This window comes from Mixophyes fleayi, chromosome 4, assembly GCF_038048845.1.
Source record: "Mixophyes fleayi isolate aMixFle1 chromosome 4, aMixFle1.hap1, whole genome shotgun sequence".
In the NCBI taxonomy this organism is placed as follows: Eukaryota; Metazoa; Chordata; class Amphibia; order Anura; family Limnodynastidae; genus Mixophyes; species Mixophyes fleayi.
Window position 1 is genome coordinate 10869889 of NC_134405.1, and position 25337 is coordinate 10895225.

At 37.8% G+C, this 25337-nt stretch overlaps 1 protein-coding gene across 1 annotated transcript; it reads left to right on the forward strand.

The window, feature by feature from the left end:
* The first annotated feature begins 21560 nt into the window (after window positions 1–21560).
* On the forward strand, window positions 21561–22484 carry LOC142150376 (olfactory receptor 5AP2-like). The gene has a single exon (XM_075205571.1). The coding sequence runs from the start codon at window positions 21561–21563 to the stop codon at window positions 22482–22484; it is 924 nt and encodes a 307-aa protein (XP_075061672.1).
* The last annotated feature ends 2853 nt before the right edge of the window (window positions 22485–25337 follow it).

Consider the following 25337-nt stretch of genomic DNA (forward strand, 5'->3'; position numbering starts at 1 on the left):
AAATGAAGAGGTTTAGTCAGTAACTAGAATCTGTCCACAAATATTAACATAATAAAAGATGGAGGTATCAGAACAAGCACTAAATATAATGTTATAATATAATATACTATGCATGTATTTATAATTATGTGTATTTATAAAATTATATTTTTAGAATTCTTAAAGAAAATACCAATATTGCTAATATACAAATTATATATATAGACTTATATACACATATATATTGTGGCAATAGGGGCACTTTGCCACATACTAATTGAGGAAAGTAGGGTAGCTTCCCTGGAAATCTGCAGGTTGAGGATGCAGACAGGGCTATCTTTGTAAACCATCATACACACACAGTACAGGAATATATGTGTAGCACCTGGGCCTAATCAAGTAAGGAATCAGCTAGAGCAATGCTTTTACAGTAAGCTTAAATAGCTAGGGGTGGAAGACTGGTGCCAACAAGTGTCCAGTGTCCAGCTAGGGATTTAACTGTAATAGCCAGCGTTAGGGCTATGGGACTTTGTAAATATTTTGAATATGTCTGGTGTAATTGCTGAAACACTCCAGAGGCTGTATTATCCATCCTGACAGGAAAATAAACAGCATAGTGGTTCAGCAAAACCTATGTGAGGAGCAATGTATTTGGCAAGCTTTTTTCTCTCTATGTATGTATGTATGTATGTATGTATATATATTATTATATATATATATATATATATATATATATATATATATATGTATATACGACAGGTCTGTTCACCTTAGACTTCATTGCTGGACACTTTGGGCTAGATTTACTAGGCTGCGGGTTTGAAAAAGTGGGGATGTTGCCTATAGCAACCAATCAGATTCTAGCTGTCATTTTGTAGAAAGTACTAAATAAATGAAAGCTAGAATCTGATTGGTTGCTATAGGCAACATCTCCACTTTTTCAAACCCGCAGCTTAGTAAATCTAGCCCTTTGACTATAGAGAAGGGCAATCATCATCATCATCATCATTTATTTATATAGCGCCAACATATTCCGTAGCGCTTTACAATTGGGGACCAACATAATAAACTAATAAATAAACTGAGTAAAACAGACAAAGAGGTGAGAAGGCCCTGCTCGCAAGCTTACAATCTATGGGACAATGGGAGATTGACACATGAGGTTAAGTATACATTTTGCATCTTGGCCCAGCCAGACTGCAAAGGTAAAAGTGACTCATAAGCTAAATGATCCTGTCACACAACAATGTTGGTCAGGGGGTAGTTGTCTTGTGTGAAATTGTGTAACATGCATTAACAGGCTAAAGGTAGTGAGGTTAAGAGGGTGGTTGAGGAAAATTATAAGCTTGTCTGAATAGGTAGGTTTTCAGAGAACGCTTGAAGGTTTGTAGACCAGAGGAGAGTCTTATTGTGTGAGGGAGAGAGTTCCATAGAGTGGGTGCAGCCCGAAAAAAGTCCTGCAACCGGGAATGGGAGGATGTAATGAGGGTGGATGAGAGACGCAGATCTTGTGCAGAACGCAGTTGCCGAGTTGGGAGATATTTTGAGACAAGAGAGGAGATGTATGTTGGTGCAGCTTTGTTGATGGACTTGTAGGTTAGTAAAAGTATTTTATATTGATTCGGTAGAAGACAGGCAGCCAGTATAGAGACATACAGAGTGATTCAACAGAGGAATAGCGATTTGCAAGGAAAATCAGTCTTGCCGCAGCGTGCAAAATAGAGTGTATGGGCAATGAGAAGATAGTAGAGCAGTCTATGTGTCCAGTGTAATGTATATCACACTCTGAGATATATCAGACATCTTTCCTGTCCAATCGCTGCTGGGACACAGCGCTGGTTGTATTTTCACCTCGTATAACTAACTAGTATAAATTAGAATACAACCAGCACATCGTTCCTGCATTTACTACAAGTGATAAACCAGCTCTCGGAGTACAGAGAATACTGACCTTGTCTAGTGTGACACCAGTATCCAACCACTGAGATGAAGACCACTCCTGTAATACTGAGACGGATAGACCATGGGATAGACCAAAGGCGATGATCATGTCCCTGTTGTAGAGCTAAGAAGGAGACAGAGAGAAATAAGTTGTAGAAGTTTTGCTTGTAAACAATTGCAACCAGCAAAACAAGCTGACAATAGACATACAGGTGCGTCTCTAATATAATGACAGGAGCAGGTTTTGCTATGTGTAAGATTTGCATATATATAATATAGTGACTGAAGCAGGTTGTGCTATGTGTAGTGTTTACATATATGTAACCCGGAGGAAGCACTTTGACTGCGCATGCAAAGCCAGGCACTGGAGAACTACAACTCCCAGGATGCTTTGATGGAGAAGAGAAGGAAGGAGGTGGCACTAGCAAGGACAATTATTGATTATGCAAAGCTCAGTTGTTGTCAGCTAACAGTTGATGTGATGGGAAGGGAAGATGAGCAGTTTCAGTGAGGACAGAGAAGCTTTGTATTGTGTATAAGGATAAGTATAGATGTCAACAGAGTATACTAAATACACTGACAGAAGTAAAGATAGGACAGTGGTAAAACCTTCACCATGTATACATAGGTTTACTATTAGCAGAGAGGAGGACTATTCATAGTTATAGAGTGTATGATGCAGTGTAATTAATAACTTATGAGCATGTTATAATATTCGCTTAAAACTTAGTTTGTAAAGCATTTATTTGTTGCTAGCAACGTATATAGTTTCATACTTCCTTGTGAGTTACGTATGTGCTCTACAGAGGAATATGTAGTGTGATAGAGTAGATACAATAAGCTAATTTGTACAATTCATTTATGGTGGAACAAACCTGGGTAGACATCTACAACTTTATTACTTGTTCTATATCACTTAGTGAGTGATATCTAATAGTTTACATTAAGCCCTTAATGTAATAAGGGGGCAACGGCATTAAGAGAAAAGTGATTGGGTATTATTTCAGCTGACAAAAATAATAATTTAATGTTATTAAGTATCTTTGAAGTACCTCTTGATATCACCAGAACATTTGGAGAAATTAGTACCCTATTTCATAAATATCATGCCAAAGGGTTGCATATTACACTATTATATTGTTTGAGTGTTCTTTGGGTGGGAACCAAGTCTTGTATAGGGCAGTGATACTCCTGAATCGACCCCCAGTGTTCAAATTCCAGAAACACAGCCCAGAGAAGGAATTCAGCTTCATGTGGAGGCACTATCAAGACTTAAATGTGAAAAACACTTACACAGTTTCTATTTCAAGTCACCCAGCTTTTTACCTTCAAGATAAAATATTCTATATAACACAGCACTAAAGAATCAGTTGACACAATCCACATACCAATGAGTTCACAGAAATTAATAAGTAAAAGACTTTATTAAAACTAAACTAAACATGTTAATTAATATATTAATAAAACATTGCACATTCCATTCATTAATAAACCGGAACAGCTGTTATAGAACTAATAGATCCTGATTTGTGCACTGATCTGTTGAATTGTATATGAAGTTCCTTTCCAAAGGTACGAATGTATGAAACAACCGCATAGTACACGATGTTCACAATATTATGTAGTTTAAAGTTCTGTGCAGAAATAATACAAAGCACTCTCTGCTCAATCCAATAAGCCAGGGATAGAGATGTAACATATATAGAAATATGTTTACCAACAATGACTAAGCAGGCTCTCTGGTTGTGGATTTGATATTCAGTCTCCGTAATAATTCTTGCTCACCTTGGAAGCTGCCTTTAGAGCAGAGTGCCACCTTGTAATGTCCATGATATATATGTGCTGTATGATAATCTTCGTTAAATCAAATAACTAACGCATTTCATCGTATGGTTACAATTCCATCGGAGAATAGATCGCAATAATGATGATTCAGCTAACCACCGACTCCTTTTTAAAGGTCTGTCTCCTGTAATTAATTAGCTCACAGGTGTACATTACTCTATTGGACTGATTTTCAAAATACTTTTTTAAAACGCTAGCATTCTAAAGATTTATACGTTTGTAATAGAAACATGTACACCTATACATTATTATAAAGTTTTTCCATGAACTCATGTGCCAATTTATAATGAATTTTAATAAAACTTTATTTGAATATTTTATATATAACCTTAGAGAGTAGATTTCATAAATTGTATTACACAAAAATGTAATAGCATAACCTATTATTAGAGATTCCTGTTAAGTACATTTCGCTAAATTAAATTAAAAGAAATGAATAAATAAAAATACAAATACAGCTAGAAATAAAACTTGCAATGATAAGGAAACCACAGTAGTTCTCAGTATAACACCAAACGAAACGAGCACCTCTCAGATGGCACTCGGTGTCTCTAATTGTGAAAGGATTGAACAATATATTCACTATTATCATTTCCTAATTTAAAGGGAAAATTCAGATAGATTTTTCATCTTGCATATATGATAATTGTAAATAAATATTTTTCTAACTTCCTATTAGTTCCTTCCTTAGTAGTTTCATAGAAAAAACCCCAATAATAATGAGCATAAAAAAATCATAATTAAATGACAATAATAAAATTAAAAATGAAAAATCTAATATTAAATGAAATAAAATGAAATAAAATAAAAACATATAATTCTACATTGTTTTTACTGTATCCCTAATTCTTTTCACCACCAGTTCATACTATTATTATTTCCATATTCTATGCAGATCTTAAATATTAAGAATTAATTACTAATCTCATATCCAGATACCAATTTCTTTCTGAACCCGTGAATTGTTAGCTAGATCTTTAATATACAGTACATGGTCATAATTTATATTTCTTCTTATATATAAATGAGTCACACCTCATTTACAAACTTTTTTGGGAAAAGGGAAAATTTAGCATTTCACTTTCTCTGTCTCCAATTATTAAGAGAGAATTGCTAATGCTTCATTCCCTCCTGTACTTAAATAAATCAATTGGTGTATCCATATATTATATGTGTGTATGATTACCTGGCGGACAATATACTCACTGTCCTTTTACATGACTGGACATTTATATCTTTTTAGCCTTTTATATCTGTGGGACCCCATTGTCTTTGTGTTTTTATAATTACAGGTTTTATTACATTTACATCAGCAAAAGTGGATAGAGGGCAGCGCTAAAGTACTCTTGATAAAAGACAGCTGAAAATTAGTTTAATGCAGTATATATATAAGCTGTCCAAAAGATACATTTACATATAATAATAATAATAATAATAATAATAATAATAATAATAATAATAATAATAATAATAGAAATAATAATAATAATAATAATAATAAATCAATTGATATAGTATGGTATGGTATAGGAATTAATATAAATGAGCTAGGTATCCCAATTAGGAACTATGATTCATCAAGGTACGCAAACGCATACGCATCTGTGTTTCATACTTTGAGTGACGCAAACCCTTATATTTGCGTTGGAGTTTGAGATTGAGTTGACTTTGAGTGCCGTATTTGCTCTGTTTGCGCTGCGTATGTGGTGTTTTATGTAGCTCAAGTCCCGTTTAGCAGATGCGTATGCGTTTGCGTTCCTTGATGAATCATGCCCTAAATGTCCCCAATCTCAGGTCATTCAGGAGAGAACCACAATATTCAGAAGTTCACCGATATTTGAGCTGGACCTTTCATTTTACATAAAGACCCATTAGCATCAGTAAGGTTTTTTTTAGTTATGTTGATACAATTTACATCAACTGCATTGTGATTTTTTCTTAATCTAGTACTAGTAGGTCATGGTGTAAGTTCACATGGGGAAAGTTATTCTGCGTAAGATGAACATCAAACAGAACAGTCTGCTTGCTGACAATGAGTTATCAAATAACCAAACGACTAAGAGTCCACTAGGGGAGGAAGCTAAGTATGTTTTTTGGATTCCAAAGTCACGCTTCCCATTGCATACAGTATTTAATCCAGGACTGCTGGGGTGAATCAAGCTGTCCGACCCTGATACAAAGCTGGATTTCAGAGATTGATCAATGGGAACTTTATTCACAAATCAGTGACATTTTTCCCAATATTTACCCAATAACTAATGGAGGATCAGGCCAGTCATCGTGTATGGAACACACATGTGAAATGTTTATAGACTTATAAATGGCCCTTAGAAACCCTCATACACTCAGTCTTCCTGGATTGCACCAGGAGAAAATATCTGTGTCTGTGACTATCCAGATTCCAGACATCTGTACACCCAGCACACTGCATTTTTGTGTGTGGAAGAGTTATAGATTTTTCAACAGCTGCTTAGTCCTGTTAACACAACATATAATTCTTATCGAAAACTTACATCCCCTGGACTGTATATCGTTAATGTAACTAACATTGGCGCTAAAATTAAAACTGTGAAGCTTGTGATCAGTCCAGGAATTGGTGGCTTGTGCAGGACTGAGATGGAAGGTACCGGTGGGCTATTATTGTACTGCTATATAAAGCCATAACTGTCATATAATTGTAATAAGTTGTAATGAAAGTATCATTGATCATGGTACTTTGTGCATAGGATAAAAGGAGGTGGAAAAAATTCTAATAAAGTTTCTCTGATAGATAATATTTCTGCTCTACTCAGCTGAAGGAAAACACTGGTCTCCATGTATTACACCTATGATGTAAATAGACCAGATTGGATCTAATAACTGTCGGTACCATTGGTTTTGTATTTTCAAGTGATTTACTGTAGTGAGATTCTCACATTTCAGATATTAGGTTTTATAAAAGATAACCCCTCAGTCAGGGTCTCACCTGTCACATTGAGGTTTGTCCCAGTGCCGTGTCCTGATATTTCTCCACCGTGCTGGAAAGTATTTTCACAGTAATACATCCCAGTGTCTAAGACATCTACTCTGTGCAGGGCGATACTGGCTGATCTGTCATTAAGGAATTCATCTGGGTCCACTCTGGAGATTCTGCCTGTGAAATCCTTATTACTATCAGAGACCTCAGGTCCAGTCCTCACCATATGTCTGTACCACTTGTAGGAGCCGATTCCAGGGTGCACTCTCCTCAGTTCTCACCTTGCAGGGTCCCCAGGATCAGCAGTATTTGCACATCTCCCATCCTGTCACTGTGATATGGTGACTGTGCACTGACTGCACCAGGGTGCACTCTCCTCAGTTCTCACCTTGCAGGGTCCCCAGGATCAGCAGTATTTGCACACCTCCCATCCTGTCACTGTGATATGGTGACTGTGCACTGACTGCACCAGGGTGCACTCTCCTCAGGAAGTGATGCTGCAGCTGCGGGAGACGGTCAATGAGGAGTAATATTGAGAGTAACATGTGACAGAGAGAGATGTTTTTCTAAAAAGGATTCTGTTTTATAAGAAAACTAAGCAAAACATGCAGAACTGTAATAAAGAGCAAAATCAGGATATGTTGACCTACGGTGGTGTAGTGGTAGCACTTCTGCCTCACATCACTGGGGTCATGAGTTCAATTCCCGACCATGGCCTTATCTGTGTGGAGTTTGTATGTTCTCCCCGTGTTTGCATGGGTTTCCTCCGGGTGCTCCGGTTTCCTCCCACACTCCAAAAACATACTGGTAGGTTAATTGGCTACTATCAAAATTGACCCTAGTCTCTACCTGTCTGTCTCCCTCTCTGTCTGTGTGTGAGTGTATGTGTATATTAGGGAATTTAGACTGTGAGCTCCAGTGGGGCAGGGACAGATGTGAATGAGTTTTCTGTACAGCGCTGCGGAATCAGTGGCGCTATATAAATAAATGGTGATGATGATGATGATCATTCCTCTTTTTTGAGCAGCCACTTCAAATTCCAGCATAACATTTTCTAAATTATCTAAAATAGAGAGTCACACAACGTTATTTGCTAATTGAAGTACACAAAAGTGTTGCAAATATCACACCTATACCAATTTCCCATGACAAACTAAGGACTCCTATATTTTCATCTAAGATCTATGATGCATAGATCTTAGATGAAAGTGATCAATATTTTATTACTATTTTATAAGTTTTTATATGTAGACATTATTGGCTAGAAATCACATAGAATGCAACTACTGAGCACCAAGCTAACTGCATACCAAAACCCAGCAACCGAACACTGAGTTGTACACATACCCAGAACCCAATGACTAATCACAGAGCTACCTTCATACCTAGGACATAGTTCCTGTGCATCAACTGTCCAGAACTCAATTACTGGACACTGATCATTAAGGATGGCAAATCTGGGTCTTGTATGAACATTGCCGACCTATGGTCTTAAGCTATTGAGGTGAGGTGTGAACGTATTCTTCTACCGATGATTAGGATAGATTTGACAAACCACTATTATTGGTGAGATTGATTCAGAGAATTAAACTGATTTCCAGTATAAAGAGAGGATATTTTTTCACACTGTGAGAACATTTTGGCTGCCTTGCTGGTAGCATTGGTTTCCTTCCTCTGGATCAACAATTTAAAAGGTTCAACTTAATGCATTTGTGTATTTTCAAAACTCACTAACTACTGATTGTAAAATAGGAGGTTGTGCAATAATATGAGAAATTAATGGAAACTGAGCCGCAGAAAAATCCGAGTAATGTTTGTTCAGCAGGGAAGCAATATATACAACACAGTATATTGTATAGTGGTGGATGAGATATTCTATGGGGAGGAACAAAGAGATACAGGAGTGGTTTTATCTGACCTGAATTTACATTTTTTTCCCCCCTGATACTAAATGGTGATACTAAATATTTTTGGCTCTTCTGATGACACTAGTCCAGAGTTTGAATGTCAGCTGGGTAAATAGAGAATATGTCTGGAACTGTCTCATTAGATAATGTGCCCTTATCACACATAGTTTCCAACTTACCCTAATTTCCAGGTATTTTCCCAGGTGTTGCTCAGCATCTTCCTTCTGGAAGCCAGTAGCCAGTTGAGCTAGTGGTGTGAGGAACAGCTATTTTATGGGCTGTCTCCAAGGCAATGGGGAGGGGGAGCACAGAAAACAGCAAGATGTTTGTTATACGTGCACCATATAAAACTATGAATACCCCCTTATCATGACAAGGTCATATATTCATATATATTTAAAAATCCACAGGTACTCATATTCATACAAAGATAATATCCAAAGCCTTCAAGGAACGTTTAGTAAAATTACAATTTATGCTGTGACTGGAGTTTCAGTTGGTTTTCATGAGAATTAAAAAAGTTTTAGTTCTTTCTCTAATATTCACCTTCAGATAGCTGCTGCCTCACTAACCCATAGCACTAACTACAAGACCTCCCGAGATAGAGGTACCAGGCAGGGGCATCTTAACAACATTATGGGCCCCAGGGCAAATCAGTGCACTGGAGCCCCTACCTACACAACCACTCACAAGAATAAAAATGTAAATTTGCCCCTTCATCATGCTTCTTGTCTCCCCCCCTGCGCCTGTATCAGATACTGTGCCTGTGCCCTCCATTATTCTTCTATTTGCCCCTTCATCCTGCACCTTCTGGTCTCACCCCCACCCCTATATCAGATACTGTGTCTGTACCCTCCATTAGTCTTCTTTTTGTCCCCCCTTCACTTACCTTTCTATCACCTTCTTCTCTTCTTTTTTTCTTCTTTTCTGTTTTATTTCTTCCTCGCTTGCTTGTCCGTCGCATTGTGGCTCCTCCGTGCTGCGCTCCTCACTGATAATGTGAAAATGTCATCATGCCCGACATTCAGTGCGAGCGCAGCACGGAAGAGGGAAGCAGCTGGATCGCCACTGCATGACCGCGGTGGTGATCCCGATCCCTCCCTGTTTTTTTTATTTTTTTCAGAGCTTACTTCAGAGCCACGCCTATAGGGGCCCCCTTGCCCATGGGGGCCCTTGCCCAATGTGCCCAATGGAAAAGACGGCCCTGGTACCAGGACCACGCTGACTGATTTCACTCCAAGCCTCAGCAATGAAGAGAGAATGTAATAGGGGAACAACAAGTTGTCAGCTTTCCAGAAAATATATTTTATTTACTTAGTAAGTTACTCAAAGTTAGCAATGAAATACAAATGTTTGTGACAGTAGGATAAAGATAATAGAACAATATCTTGTGGCAAAACAGAGGAATTATTTGTTAACATAAAACTTAAACTGTGGAGTAACCTACAGCAACCAGTTAGCTTAGATCCATCTAATGCAAAGTAGAATAACGAACGCAATGTCTGGTTGTGTGGGTCACTTATAATACTATATTACCCAGTAACCCTGGGTAACCGTCTGCTGCATGGTTATCTGACATGGGCACCGTGCTGTTTCACGTGTGTATTTTCATATGATTACTCAGACCCAAACCTCCTAAGACTAGTACCACATGAATGCCCACAAGTGAAACGTGCCACTAACATTTTTGTCTGTACATTGCAGACAGTGTGTATGCTGAGTTCCTGGTACACAAGTGCATGTAAACTTTATGGGGTATATTTACTAAACTGCAGGTTTGAAAAAGTGTAGATGTTGCCTATAGCAACCAATCAGATTCTAGCTGTCATTTTGTAGAATGTACTAAACAAATTCTAGCTAGAATCTGATTGGTTGCTATAGGCAACATCTCCACTTTTTCAAACCTGCAGTTTAGTAAATCTACCCTCATGAGTGCTGCCTGTACCCATGTGTCAGGAACTCATTGATACTACCTGGTATGTGCAGGGAAATAGAGTGTGATACACAGGCACTAAAAGCATCCATAGCCAAATCCCCTGTGCCTCTTTTACAGTCCAGTGTTTCGTTCAGTTTACTATATAACTCTTTATGGATATAATGTACCCATTTAATTGCTCCAAAATGTCTCCCATTACATTTAGCATATTAACATGCATTTTGTTTAATATTAGACTTTGAAGTGGCATATAAATTTGTAGGATCACAAATATTGTAGTCTCAAGTCAGTATCCCCCACAAGCTGGGCCTACACTAGGAAGCTATGTCGATTCAATGGCCATTAAATATGAATAGAGAAGTAGGAACAAATAGTCATTAAAATCACAAACTTTATTGCAAAACTAATAATCACTGATTACACCAAGGCCCATTTTGGAATCTATGGACATTGAAAAGTATATCCAGTGTAAAGCGTGTCTGACTCTTCCATTATTGTACTGAAATGCAGAGTGACCTGCAAGGATAATTTCCATTATTTAACTTTTCTAAAGTTTGTGATTTGTTTTCCCCTTTTTGTATTCTTACAGTTAGAAGATAAAATAGCCAACTGTGGTTTCTACTTTTTTTGCTCAGATTTCTTAGTTTTCCTCTAAGTACTTCATTGTATCAGATCTTTTATCAAGATGTTATGAGTTCACAAAGTGGAAAATAATCATGTGCTGATCTTTCTGCTGTGATGTTTGTTTCTATGTCTTCTTATGTATCAGGATTTCTGTTGCTCAGTGTCCACACATGGTAAATGCCCCAAGCAACCACAAGCAGTTACTTTATATTGTACCTGTAGCTTCGATATCATAAATAGTTAGTGTTGGCTGGTACACATGGTACAGACATATGGTGAGTGATCAAGATGATTTAATTAATTAACTGTAGAAAGAATGTTCAAGGACAGAATCTTCAAAATGAGTCAGAGAGGTTTCATGAGTGATTGATCAGCCATTATCAATACACATATACAAGTTCAGTTTCAAATGATGGTGTAATATCAGGTCACATGATGGGGCTCTCCTCACTGTGAAAGGTGATTCTTGTTATATAATTAAAAAAACACCTGTTATTATCTGTAACAACAATAAAGGGGAACATCAGCCTACCTATCAATTAATCATTTACAAATATGAACCTAAATTTTTACTAAAATTAGCAAATACTATAGGCATACAAAAAAACAAAACACAAATTATAAGGAATAAACATTTACAGGATACATAATTAGATAATTATTAATACTTAACAAAGAAAAACATTCAATAAATATATAGATTCTGTAAATTCAAACTTGCCTCTCCCAACTGTGGTGAGAGTGATTTTGAATGAGGGGGAAAAGAGTGGAGAGGAATAAGTAGGAGAAATGGGAACAACTCAGTTGAAGACTTTCAGCTACTCCTGACTTTGCCAAAAGTGGGCAGAGGGAACAGGGATAATGTGGAGAAGGTAAGATAGAGAATCCTTTCCAGAGGAAGTCTTTTGTTAAAGGTGTCCATGCAACATGGACATGAACTGGGCAGAAGTCATCTCTGGGTACCCTGATGAAGCAGCAGTCATCTCTATGACCCCCACTGAGCAGCGGTCATCTGTAGCAGCTCACACTTGGTAGGAGCCATCTGTGGTATGACTGATCTCAAGAAAGAAAGCAGTGACTTGAACCTCAGGACCAGAGGCAGTGACTTGAACCTTGAGATTGGAGGCAGCGACTTGAACCTCGGGACTGGAGGCAATGACTTAAATCTCAGGACTGGAGACAATCAACTCAGTCACTGTGAACTGGGCAGTTATCTCTGGCACTGTGGACTATGCAATCTTGTAAGGCATTTTTGGCCGGACAGTCACCTGTGTTACTGTAAACTAGACAGAATTTTCCTCGGGCCCAGTGCCCAGTTCAGAAATGTCCTCAGGACCTTGAAACAGTTACTGGCATCTCAGGACTGGAAACAGGTAATGACACCTCAGAACATGAGTCAGAAAGTGGTTCCTTGGGTAGTGGAGCAGTGTTTGACAAAGATGGTAGCAATCCCTCTGGATCCAGTTGGAAGGATGGTACCAGGGCTCGCTGAAGGAATACAACAATCTGTGGAGCAAGAACTGGAGGTACAGGCACCACTAGAACAGGAGCTTGAAGTATAACAATCTCTGGAGTGGGTATGGGAGGAAAATCCAGGGAAGTTTGTTTGTTAGAACCTGAACAGATCTGCCTGGCATTTATTTACTGTGTGTATATAATAATCTAGTGATTGTTTTTGTTACAATAAATGTATTGTTTTACTTTCTAACTGCATTTGCCTTAGTGACTGAGAACCCTAGAAGGAAGTTGGTAGACTTCCCTGGCATAGTAAGGCACCCACGGGTGACCAGACAGCATGAAATGGGTGGAATTGGGCCAGAAAACCCAGTATCTTCACACTGGTCTTTATAATCTGCCTTTTCCAGCAGACTGATGCCAGTTCATCAATTGTTTACTATTCCTGGTCTCACACTCTGTACTCCTGTGACCTGTTACTGATGGATCTCCCAGTTTATGACCCTGGCTTGCTGACCATCCTTCTGTGTACTCCTTCTGTGGAGTCTCCTGCTATATCCTGCGGATTTTCCTTTATGCAGCTTCAGTTGCAGAAAACACATTTCTAAGCCCTCAGCTCCTGTCACTTATAGACTGTGCCCTCTGAGGATTTTGCTATATCCATTGTCTGCTGTAGCTGCTACTCGTACAGCAGTTCCTGTCATTTATTCAGTACTGCATACGTTACCTATGGTTGTATCTACTACTGCCAATATCCACTACCTAGTGTTACATCTACTACTGCCAATATCCACTACCTAGTGTTGCATCTACTACTGCAAATATCCGCTACCTAGTGTTACATTTACTATTGGCAATATCCACTCTCTATTGTTTAAACTAGAGATGCTCGGGCTTGGAATTTCTGAAAACCGAACGCACCCGAACTTTGGGTATCCGAATAGGCTCGCGAGCCGGCTCAGTACTTTTGCGTGTCCTTGGATCTGATTCGAGGCAAAATTTCATTATTGCGTTGTCGGATCTCACAGGTTTTGGATTCCATAAGTAACTCCCTCCCCAGGAGATCCAGTGCCATTGCTCACACAGAAACAGGGGTAGCAGTGTTCTTGTCACTCTCCATTCTCCAGTGACATTGCTCAGTGCCATTGCCCATACAGAAACAGGGGTAGCAGTGTTCTTGTCACTTGACAAAAATTGAATGGAAATGACTGGAAATTAATGTTATTGAGGTTAATATTAATGTAGGAACAAAAAAGAGCCAAATTATGTGATTTTACCCAAAAAAATAGGATTCAAATTTTTTTTTATAGGGATCCAAAACCAAAACACACAAAGGCGGTTCTGCAGAAACCATGTCCAAAACCAAAACACAAAGTTAATCCATATCCAAAACTAAAACAAAAACAGGGGATCAGTGAACATCTCTAATTTAAAGTACTTCTGCCATTGTATTATTTATTTTCATTGAATTCTACATCTTTTACTTGTAGTGCTTATGGACTTGTGCTACCAGTATTAACCATTGCCTGCATCAGGTTATTTACCTGCGTGATTTTTGCTTTAAATAAAGAACTATGTTTCCATTCTCAACAACTCCCCATAGTTTGCATACTATGAACCCTGACAATTAGATTCCTGCACATAGTGAACTCTTATAGTTGCCAATGATCCTTACTCTCACAGTGCATTCCCAGGCTTTGATCAGCTTCTTCAAAGCCTGGTAGTATATTGAGCAGCTATTTTACAGGCTGTCTCCAAAGCTGAAGAGCTTTCAGTGAAGCATTAATATTTTTATTATTCACCCACAACATAAAAGCTACAACTCTTCCTTTACTTGACAAGTTCTATTTAATTATATGAATTCAAATATCCACAATTGGGCATATATTCATACAGAGTTAATATCCAAAGCTTTGAAACACTACGGAGCAAAGTTTTGTAACAGTAATTCTCAATTTGTTTCTCATGAGAATACAAAAGTTTTAGTTCCTATTCACCTTGAGATAGCTGCAGCCTCACTGACCACTAACACTAATTACAAGACAGAGGTACCGGAACAGACGGACTGATTTCTCTCCAGCAATGAAGAGAGAAGTGGAATTTACTCTTGTAAGTGTGGGGAGGGGGGGGGGGGGGCTCTAAATTGAGGCCTTAAGAAAAAATACATTTTATTTACTTAGTAAGTTACTCCAAATTAGTTTCTGATGGGAGGATAAAGCTGATAAAACAACATCTTGTAGGGCCTAAGGTGTGATGGTGGCTGATAATATATTGCAAGCAAAATGCCTCACAGGTAGCTAGAATCTCCATTTAAATGAGCAATCTAATTGGGAACACCACGGCCCCACAGAAAATAACTCCAAATGCTTCCAGACCTTGCGGATCTTTAGCTTCCACCACTTAGCAAATTACATTCACCGTCAGGTCCATAATAAATTCAAAATTAAGACCGATCACTAAAGCTCCAATTTACATAGTAGGACTGGTCTCGCTGCCGGAACTCTTAGTCTCACATCACTTCCGTCTTTCCATTTCCACAATGTAGCTCCTAGTTGAATACCTTCGTTGTAACAAGATAGCAGTTATCACAGTCAGTACCTCTGGCGCGTTTTGTCTCTTGGGGTGAGATTTTTTTTAAAGTTCTTGGCCTTTTCCTATAGGTTGAGTTAATGAAAAAAAATCAGTAGCAATTTACATCATAAACCTTTACCAGAGAATCCAGGAATTGCAAATCGTTACTTGAGGAGATCATGGTGGATGGCAGGTTAGGACATCAGCTAATGAACTTATTGTGAAAAGTGTACAAACTATCATCATAACCCAAGAAAAATATCAGTAGTATACCTCCAGCAATTTATCTCATGAGTCTAAAAAGAGTAGAGGTGTTTTAGTAAAATTATGTAAATTGCGCCATGTAGAGATTGGCATATGTAGGGGCCGCACAAAATCCCATAGCCGTGCCCATACATTGGAAAAATTCCATCCATCTATAACTATTTCTAAATAAGCAGTACCTATCGTTACATAGAATTAAATTGTGTTACTATTTCAGCTATAATTTATAAAATAGATTTGTCGTCATTTAAATAATACAAGGTAACAGCATCAAACAAAGCCAACGTTACAATTCCCAAAGTAAAAATTCTCCTTAAAACCACTGTACAGTAACAAATTTTGATCAGTTTAACCTTATCAACTTCTTAATACCCTGTACCATAATTCTGCTAGTGGACTGAATATCGTCTGAAACAGAAACATTCTAATTTTTTGCATCTCTACCGATCTGGCGTTGTGTGCAACATCATTTCTCTGTCTGCCATATTTCACAACATGGTCATTATGAACAGGGTACCTATAGAGCAGGAGGGGGAGATTTTGTTGGTGGAACCTGAAGATCATGCCCATGGAAGAAAGTAAGAGGATATGTATTCATAGACTTTTCTGGCTTAAAAAGACTGATTGATGGGGCAGTGGTGTTACACAAGTCATACACACTGGTAAGGTAACATTGCCCTATTCACATTAAATATAATGTAAGGAAGTGTCATATACACAAAGACGAATAATGTATTCACTCTGAGCTGTCTTTACTGAAAAATACAGCCTATGATCTATTCTAAATGATTAATTTTATGTATTTTACACTAGTCACATCTGTATGCTACATGTAGAGTTGGACATAGGCAAACCTTATATAAGCCCAAATACTGTTAGTTGAACACCCGTGAAGAATATATGTAGGCAAATACACTGTTTTTACCTGTGTCTTTTTTTGGTAACACTGATATCAGTACTTGGTATTGAATATTGAAAATCTTTTAGGTAATACTGATATGCATTATCCAACAATTGCCTGGCTTATCTAATATCATTTAGATCTTCCATAAGATCATTGTCATCATTGCACAATTTTACATTATTCGTAACATAAGTATTACTTATAAAAGATATATGAAATTATTATGAAAACAAGTAACTCTATTCCTAATTACAGAATAATATTTTTTGACCAATTATGTGAAATTGCTCACTAATAGGGTTGTCTCTAATGTACAATGAGTATTGATTTATGCTTTTGGACACAGGAGATTTATACTCCTGAGTCACTGGGTTTAATATAAACTGATTCTTCATTTACAGAGACAAGAGATCATGCAGGTCCCGGATGTCACACAATTACACGTCAGACAGGTAAGAGACTCTTAACAAAGTATTCATATTTCTTATTATATTTAAAACCATAACCAGAAAACTGGAGACTGAAACATGACTGTGACAACTGATACAGTGTTTACAATCATGACATATTACGGACCATTTATAGAAATTGGTCTGCAGGTATCACTGCAAAAACTGTGCTGTAACCCATAGCAACCAGTCAGATGTTTCTTGTTATGTAATTAATCGCACTAGGAAAATGACAGCATCTGATCAGCTGCTCGGGGTCATAGAACCTGTTTTGCAGAGGTACTTGTGGAAACAGTGCTGTAAGCTCTGTGGTGGATATATAAATGTATAGTGTGTACAACACTGTCAACTAACACGATAAAGAATCAATGGTTATCAATTATTGATTATTAAAGTTTTCATGATTTTTGAATAATACCAAAGATTAATTTTTATAAACATATAAATGAATATCACTTTTAATTTAAAGCAGCAATGCCGAGTTAAGTGTTTAAACACTTAACCTGCCGGGTCCTGTCATTGCCGCTTTAAATTAAAAGAGATACAGGTGGCGATGACGTGAAAATCTACTGACGTACACCTGACTAGTGGGAATAAGTTTGAGTCACCATCCTGCTGCGATCATAGATCTACAGCGTCAGTCTGGAGGTAAGTTTGCTTATATCACAACTGTTTTTTCCCACATTCGTAATTTAAGTGTAGTCTCCTCGGTGTCGGGGTGTCGGATGGGTGTGGTGGTAATCGTCTTCACAATACCACCGCACCCATCCAACTAAACAAACTCCATATATTTCTCTCAACGTTTTTGTCTTTTCTTAACATTTTTGACATTATCAAATATTATTTAGGAATTATATTGCATATAAATTCAGCATTCTTTACCAATGTGTACATACAGACCCCTTTACTATTAATTATCAATCCAAAGCCATCATAGGTTGTATGGTTACAGTTCTGATTACATTTCTTCATTGACTTTTCCTAATACATCTGCAGTTTCTTAAGTCACTTTTCTAGTACTCTAGAAGTTCTGTAATTCCTTATGTGTTCATATAGGAAACTGCTTTGATGTTCTTAGTTACTGGTTTATAGGCAGCCCAGCATTCAGTCTTTTTACTGATTTAAGATTTTTAAAGTTTTTATGCTCTGTTTACACAGTGAAAATATATGAAACATCTGTCATCACACCGCAAAAGCTCCCTTATCTGCTAAGTATGCTGATTACTTATGTATTGATCTTTCTTCTTGGAGAACATTGTTCTGGAAAAAATCTGCAGGGATAACATTTTCTTTGTTTTGGGGGATTAGCTGAAAATTGAGAAACACCCCCCCCCCCCAGCACCAAAGTTCTATCTATGCTAATTGGTAAAACTCAGGACCATCTGAAGACACTTCAAATCTTTAGGTTGTGGCCACTCTGAAATGGCTTAGTCCAGAGATGTGACTTTCCTTAGCTGGGCACCAGATCAAAATTTGGGGGATCCTACAATATTGAAAGCCCAAAAAGGGCTTTAATGCACAGCACAAGTCTAAAAGAAGGACCCATTCACAACCGGGTCTCATTGCTACCATCGACTGCTGCGGCAGTTGACCTGAACTAGATATTTTTTAACCTATAAATGGAACCTCAACAATCTCTTAAACACACTTTTCTAAATTATCATATAAAGAATTATCTATGAACATAGATAAAACTAAGCAATCATGCTTTCAATGGGCATCCAGAGATGAGGAAAATATTAATATATTGCCCAGATTTACCACTATGAAAGTAGCTAGATGTTCCAGAAAAATGTCATTGACATAAACCTGGTAAATGGCCAAGACATTAAACATGACAAAGGCTATGCCTAAATATTTATATTGGCCAACCTTGGTGTTAGAGTCAGTCTTCCATTTATACTCATGCCTGATATGAATTAGGTTTTATCTCTCTTAATTTCATGATCTGTAAAGAGTCTAACAATGGTTGACACTGATAAACTGGTTAATGGTCAAATTGGAAATGAGTGGAATAAGGCATTTTTTTTATTAATAATAATAAATTTACCCCCCTATGTTCCATACAGAGACAAAGACCACCATTTTTATTTATGGAAAAACAGTAAAAAATCCTCACCGGTCTGTGATTTGGAAGGCAAAATGTAACCTTGTTTGAGATTTGATTATCCTAAAATTTGTTTTTGCACAACATTGTATTCTGGCTCATATAGTGCACAATCTCTTCCTCAAGAGGGGAGAGTTCCAGGTATTAAATTATCGGGGCAATCATGCACATGTCTGTGGAGGCAATTGTTCTACAAACGTTTTACAAAAAACATCAGCATCAGAATAACAGTATAATAGTGGCTGCATGAATAGTCTGAATTAAACCACTTTGTAAGCAAGACTGGCTTCAGTTGACAATATCTATATTCTATAAATAAGAAAACAGGGATACTCTGCACTCTCCAAACACATAATTAATGCTATACCAAGTACTGTTCTATATTAAAAACAGGGAATGTTAGTTCCACATATTGCAATATATGTTAAGCTGACCAACTCAAGCCAAAGTCTTCCCATTCTGGTCAGTTCTATATTCTATAAATAGATATGCCTTTGGCTTAGATATATAGATTGCTTGACTAAAAAGAGTCTGACCAGGGAAGGGCATTACAAAATTCTATGGACTGACTTGTGATGTCACAATTGTTATTGATTAGCAAAATTGTAGTGAAGCTTTATCTCCACTACTCTTCCACTTTATCTTTGCCATCCTGTGGGATATCACTGTGCAAGTTGGGCCTGATTCGGAGTTGGCCATAAGTCCTTCTGTGTAAGTAAATTGGGCTTTCCCACACTATGCAAAATATATTTAGAATTTCAGAGACAGTCATCATATCCCTCCAACCCTTGGTGGTCAAGAGATGGACTGTCTGTGTTAAAGGTGGGTCTGTGCCCTATTATTTCATCTTCGTAGATCAGCATGTATACTGTGTGTATGTGTGTGTGTGTGTGTGTGTGTATGTGTGTGTGTGTGTATATGTGTGTGTATGTGTGCGTGTGTGTATGTGTGTGTGTTCCTATGTGACTCTTGCCAGGAAAATAAAACATTTACTTATACTCAACACCACAGGTGCCTAGTTACTGTACTAGGGAGTCTTAAATTGGAGGTGTTAATTAAGACTGTTAATGGAAATTCAGGTTAAAACTTTTTTCATTAAATATTAAACAGAGATGAGCCTGGTCCTGATATTTTAGATAAACAAAAACCCCATAATGCAATGCACCTATGTAAGGCGAATGCTTGTTTGAAGCATTATTACATTGCATGTTTGGGAGAGATATTTGGTATGTGATCAGGCAAGTGAAGAGGGACAGGAGGTGCTCAGTAATGTCAGTGTAAGCTGGATGTAAGGCCAGAGCATTACATGTTCTGTCAGTCATAGCAATAGGTCTTGTGCATCTGTGGCTTGTCCAGCTGGGGCACAGTGGCTAGTATTGCTGTTTATAACACTGTCGAACTTGGTTTTATTTAGAGTGATATCTGCATGGAGTTTCTATGCTCAACAAATGGGCTTCCTCTAATGATCAAGGTTAATTGGCTTTTGACTAAATGTGTCTAGTGTGCATGGTCGGTGTTTGGGAAAGGAAAAAACATATTTATTTACATAATATATATTTAAATTCAGTTATAACAGCAGCATTTCATAGCATAAGTTCCACTCTCCCCCTGTGTAGTTCATGTTGCCCAAAATGGAAGAATGACAGTTAATTATAGAACCTATAATACTATAATACTCCTTCATGTAGATTATTGCTTGCCAGAAAGCTAAACTTTGCACGTTAATTGCTGCTTTGTGAGTCTTGTGCTGCTCTTCAGATTGAAGGAAGAAAAAATGAAATATTTTTTTCTTCCCATTTTCCAGCAATTCCGGAATTAGCCAGAACTTAGGGGATGGTGGATATCACACTATAGGGCTGCTAGGACGTCCTTGACAAAAACTTCCTCATTAGTTACTTGTGTGTCCAGCCTGTACTGCTTAGTGGATGTATACATATTACTCCACGCTTTGCATATCACATCTGAAGGGACCCCGTCTCTCTCTGCCCACAAGGTTGAAATAGGTCATCAAAGATAATGAGGAGGTTTATATGGCAGGTTATAGCAGAGACTAAAGGTATCTCTCAAATCTTTTCATTTGTATTTTCAATTGTCATTATTATTTACAATTTATTTATTTTGTATGTAGTTATGATACAATTGGGTGAGATATTTACTGCAGTAGGTGATAGGTGGGGTGGTTATAAAATGGTACAGAGCAAATATAATCCAGCACAGAGAGCAGCTGATTAATAGTTTGTAGTTAGCCTGGATGACTTTCTTCCACCCTCACACTGCAAGTGAGTGAGCACTCACACACCTTTCCGGTTTAGTCATTGGGTTTACACTGGACAATTTTGCTAGAGGAGTTTTCACTACCAGTAACCATGACACTGTGTATGCTAGCCAGTAAACTCCGCTTCTGAACACTTAATATAAATCTGACAACACTCTACAACCAGATCAGAGGGCTTTATATAAAAGGAAAATAATGCAGCCTTTTAATTTTCCTTCCCATAATTTCTAGTTGCAGGTTGTCTTGTGTATTTTATAGCGTTATTTACATTATATGCTTTGTGGTTTGCATTAGACTTGTGAACTAATGAGTTGGTTTTTTTTATCACTACAGAGGAAACAGTGGACATGATAAATGTGACACAAGTGAGAGTCTTTGCGTTTTCCGGACTAACAGACAATGAAAACCTGGTCCCATTCCTCTTTGTATTCTTCTTGCTTGTTTATATGGTGACCATAGTTGGCAATGTCGGCATGATAACTGTTGTCCATAAGACCTCAAAACTGCACACTCCAATGTACTATTTCCTCAGTTTCCTCTCCATGGTGGACCTCTGTTACTCCTCAGTGATAACACCTAAAATGTTTTTTGACCTTTTGTCCAAGAAAAAGTCCATCTCCATCAATGGATGTGCTCTTCAGTTCTTCTCCTTTGCTTCCCTAGCAGTCACTGAGGCTCTCCTACTCTCAAACATGTCATATGATCGATATATTGCTATCTGCCATCCTCTCCATTATGTTTTAGTAATGACCAAGAAAAAATGTCTGTGTCTGGTTCTCCTTGCCTCATGTATTGGCTTCTTGCAGTCATCAGTGCAGACCAGCTGTGTTTTTAATCTACAATTTTGTGGTTCAAACCTTATTGAGCACTTCTATTGTGACCTCCTTCCGTTGCTCAGATTGTCCTGCTCTAGGACTCTCCCATGTGACATGATAGCTGTATTCTTCACTTGTTCATGTGGTATTGGTTCTATGTTGACAATCCTGATCTCATACTCTCTAATTGTTTCTTCCATTTTATGTATGAAATCTGCTGAGGGCAGGCAGAAAGCCTTCAGTACGTGTTCTTCACATCTCATGTGTGTGTTCATCTTCTATGGGACCATTTTCTTCATTTACTTACGCTCCCCTGACAGTGTCTTTAAGAAACAAGATAAGGTGGTCTCTGTCTTCTACACAGTAGTGATACCAATGTTAAATCCACTCATATACAGTCTGAGGAACCAAGAGGTGAAAATGGTCATTATGGATGCAGTCCGAAAATATAAATGACAAAAGATTCAGGTTGTCCACGTACATCTTTTTTACAGTGTGTTCCAAACAGACGACGACAAAAGTAAAATATTGTAACAACCATTGATTGGCTTGGAATAAACATCATTTTCTTGCTTTAATGTCTTAGCCACGTGTTACATTGGTGTCATTGTGGTCAGCAAGGGTAGCATAGCATTGAGATCAATGGATCGATTTCCTCATGGTTTTATCAAGTTGTGTTCCTTTTGATTTTAGAAAATTCTTGTGTAGAGAAGCCCTTTGTCAACCAAAACTGAGAAGATAAGAGGTGTGGTTGGCTGATTGTCGCACACAATGGCAGAATGCTTTTATTGATTTTTCACTTCAATTGATAGATCCTGATGAGATGTTGATCAGAACGGCCTTTGTTGTTTTTCACACACAGTATTTTGAGCCTGGTTTGGCCCAACACAGTCAAACGATCTTTCCAAAGGAAAAACTTACTTTCACTAATGTTGATAATATGTATTTTATGTAAAGCTGGAGAGATGAGCCATGCATGGAAGACTTTAATCTGGCCTTCAATGCTGGCAGTGCTGAGAGATCCATGTAAAATAAATATAATAGTAACTAATATGCTGTTGGTGATACAATGATGAGGAAAGAAGGAAAATTACACCCAATACACTACAAGAATTTTGCATATCCCAGTGCTTGTAAACTTCCCATGAAAGACCTGATGATCTACAAAGAGAAATTGTTGTTGTGTCTATCTCCTTACATGTCCTTGTTATTGGATATGGGGGTAAAAAAAACCAAATGATCCTTTAAAAGACATTTTCATAAACATAGAAACACATTTAAAATTGTAATGTTAACACACAGGTGCGGCCGATACTTGTCCTGGTGCAGTCAGAGATACGCTGCTATTCAGATCTAAGGTTTGCACCTGGACCAGAGCTGGTGTAACTGATGGGTGATAATGATGACCAAACACCAGGGCCACCTTAACTACTTCATGGGCCCCCGGGCAATGCAGTGTACCGGGCCCCTAAAAAAAAAAAAATATATATATATATATATATATATATATATATATATATATAAAAATAGTGTGTGTGTGGGTGTAAAAAAAATACATATGTATGTAAAAAAAACGTGATTATATATATAATCACTTTTTTTTATATATATATATATATATATATATATATATATATATATAAGGGCCCCCCTAACTTACCTTAAGTCCGATCCTCTTCTTTTTTCCACGCCGCTGAGTCTCTTCTGCCCTCTTCCGTGCTGTGGTTGCAGTGAATGCTGGGTGTGACATCATTGCTAGCAATCACTGTGAGCACAGCACAGAAGAGGGGACCAGGGAGGGAGCCGGGTCACAGCTGATGTGACCGCAAGGTAAGGATTTTAAAAAAAAATATTTATTTTTTTTGAGGATTCGGACGGGCCCCCCTTGCCTGCAGGGCCCCCGGGCACCTGCCCATTGTGCCCAATGGAAGAGACGGCCCTGCCAAACACGGCTTTGATGCTCACAATCTACTGGGATGATCAACATTTCACCTGCACACCTGACACATCTCATAAAACAACACTATATAAGATCTTGGCAGGGGAACGCCATTGTGACATTTTTGTTTCCCAAAAGCCCCAACAAACTTCTAACTGTGCCCCGAATAGAGGTAGGTGAAAGTGTGCGTCTCAGTAACAACAGAAGAAAGTTATTTTATCTAAAAAGCGTTGCATATGTTAGCATGTGCGGATGTTTGAAATTATCTTTCTGACCCTTTTCGAAGCATTTGCAGAAATTTGCCCTGCAAGACATTTTTATATATATTTTATATCAATTTTTATATTCATACCTACAGTATTTTTTTCTAAGTAGACATTTTTTTTTTAATTTAACATTAAGCGCTTTATTATATTGAATTATTTTTAAATTTTTAGTACAGGATCTTAAAATAATTATATTAACATGGAAGAAGCTGTGGTAGCTGTACAATAGAAGTGGTCTATACGGTTTGATCCATAGAATCGGAGACTGAATTCAAAGCTGGTCTACACTGATGGCAACAAGAGGCCAATAGCTGAAGCAAGGAGCCTGATACAAATATTTTTCTCGGACATTATTGATATATATATCTGCTTGAGAGTAGGAGACCCTCATTGACTGCTAAAGTAGCCATTAAATTGAGCTGAAGAGCACAACCATTGATTGAGATAGTCTCTATCTTGAACTAAACGTCATAAAGCTTTTTAGGTGTCATTGAGGAGTAGCGGATATAAACCATGGAGAGGTTGCCCAGGAAGTAGTACATTGGAATGTGGAGGTTGGAGGTCCTATGGACAACAGTCATCGTGCCAAGGTTGCCAACTATGCTTACCATGTAAACAAGCAAGAAAAATATAAAGAGGAATGGGGGAAAGTTTTAATTGTCTGTTAGTTTGGAAAACAAGACACTAACTTGTGTCTTCTTGATGACGTTCACTGATTTCTTCCTCTGCCATGGTTAAAAAATACAGAATAACTTTAATTTACAGCAAACCACAAATGTGCAATACAATATATAAAGTCAGAAAATACACAAAACAACCTGCATCTAGGATTTGTAGGATGCAAAATAAAAGTGACCTCACTATTTGTCCTTTAAATGCTGTGGTGTGGAGGGTTGTCCACCTTAATTATCTCAACCTTTTATGAACAAAACAGAATTCTTCTTATTTCTCTAAGTGTTGACTTCAATTTCCATTTACAGCAGCACTCAACATCACCCCTTTAAATCAGTACTCCAAGATTCCAGAAATCTGTGACAGGATGGACCGCCTATGCCACCCTGTCTGTTCCTGCTGGAAACCGGCTGGGCTTACTTTGCCACCGTT

Excerpts from the sequence above, each read along its gene's own strand:
- LOC142150376 (XM_075205571.1), top strand. The coding sequence starts at position 21,561 with ATGATAAATGTGACACAAGTGAGAGTCTTTGCGTTTTCCGGACTAACA.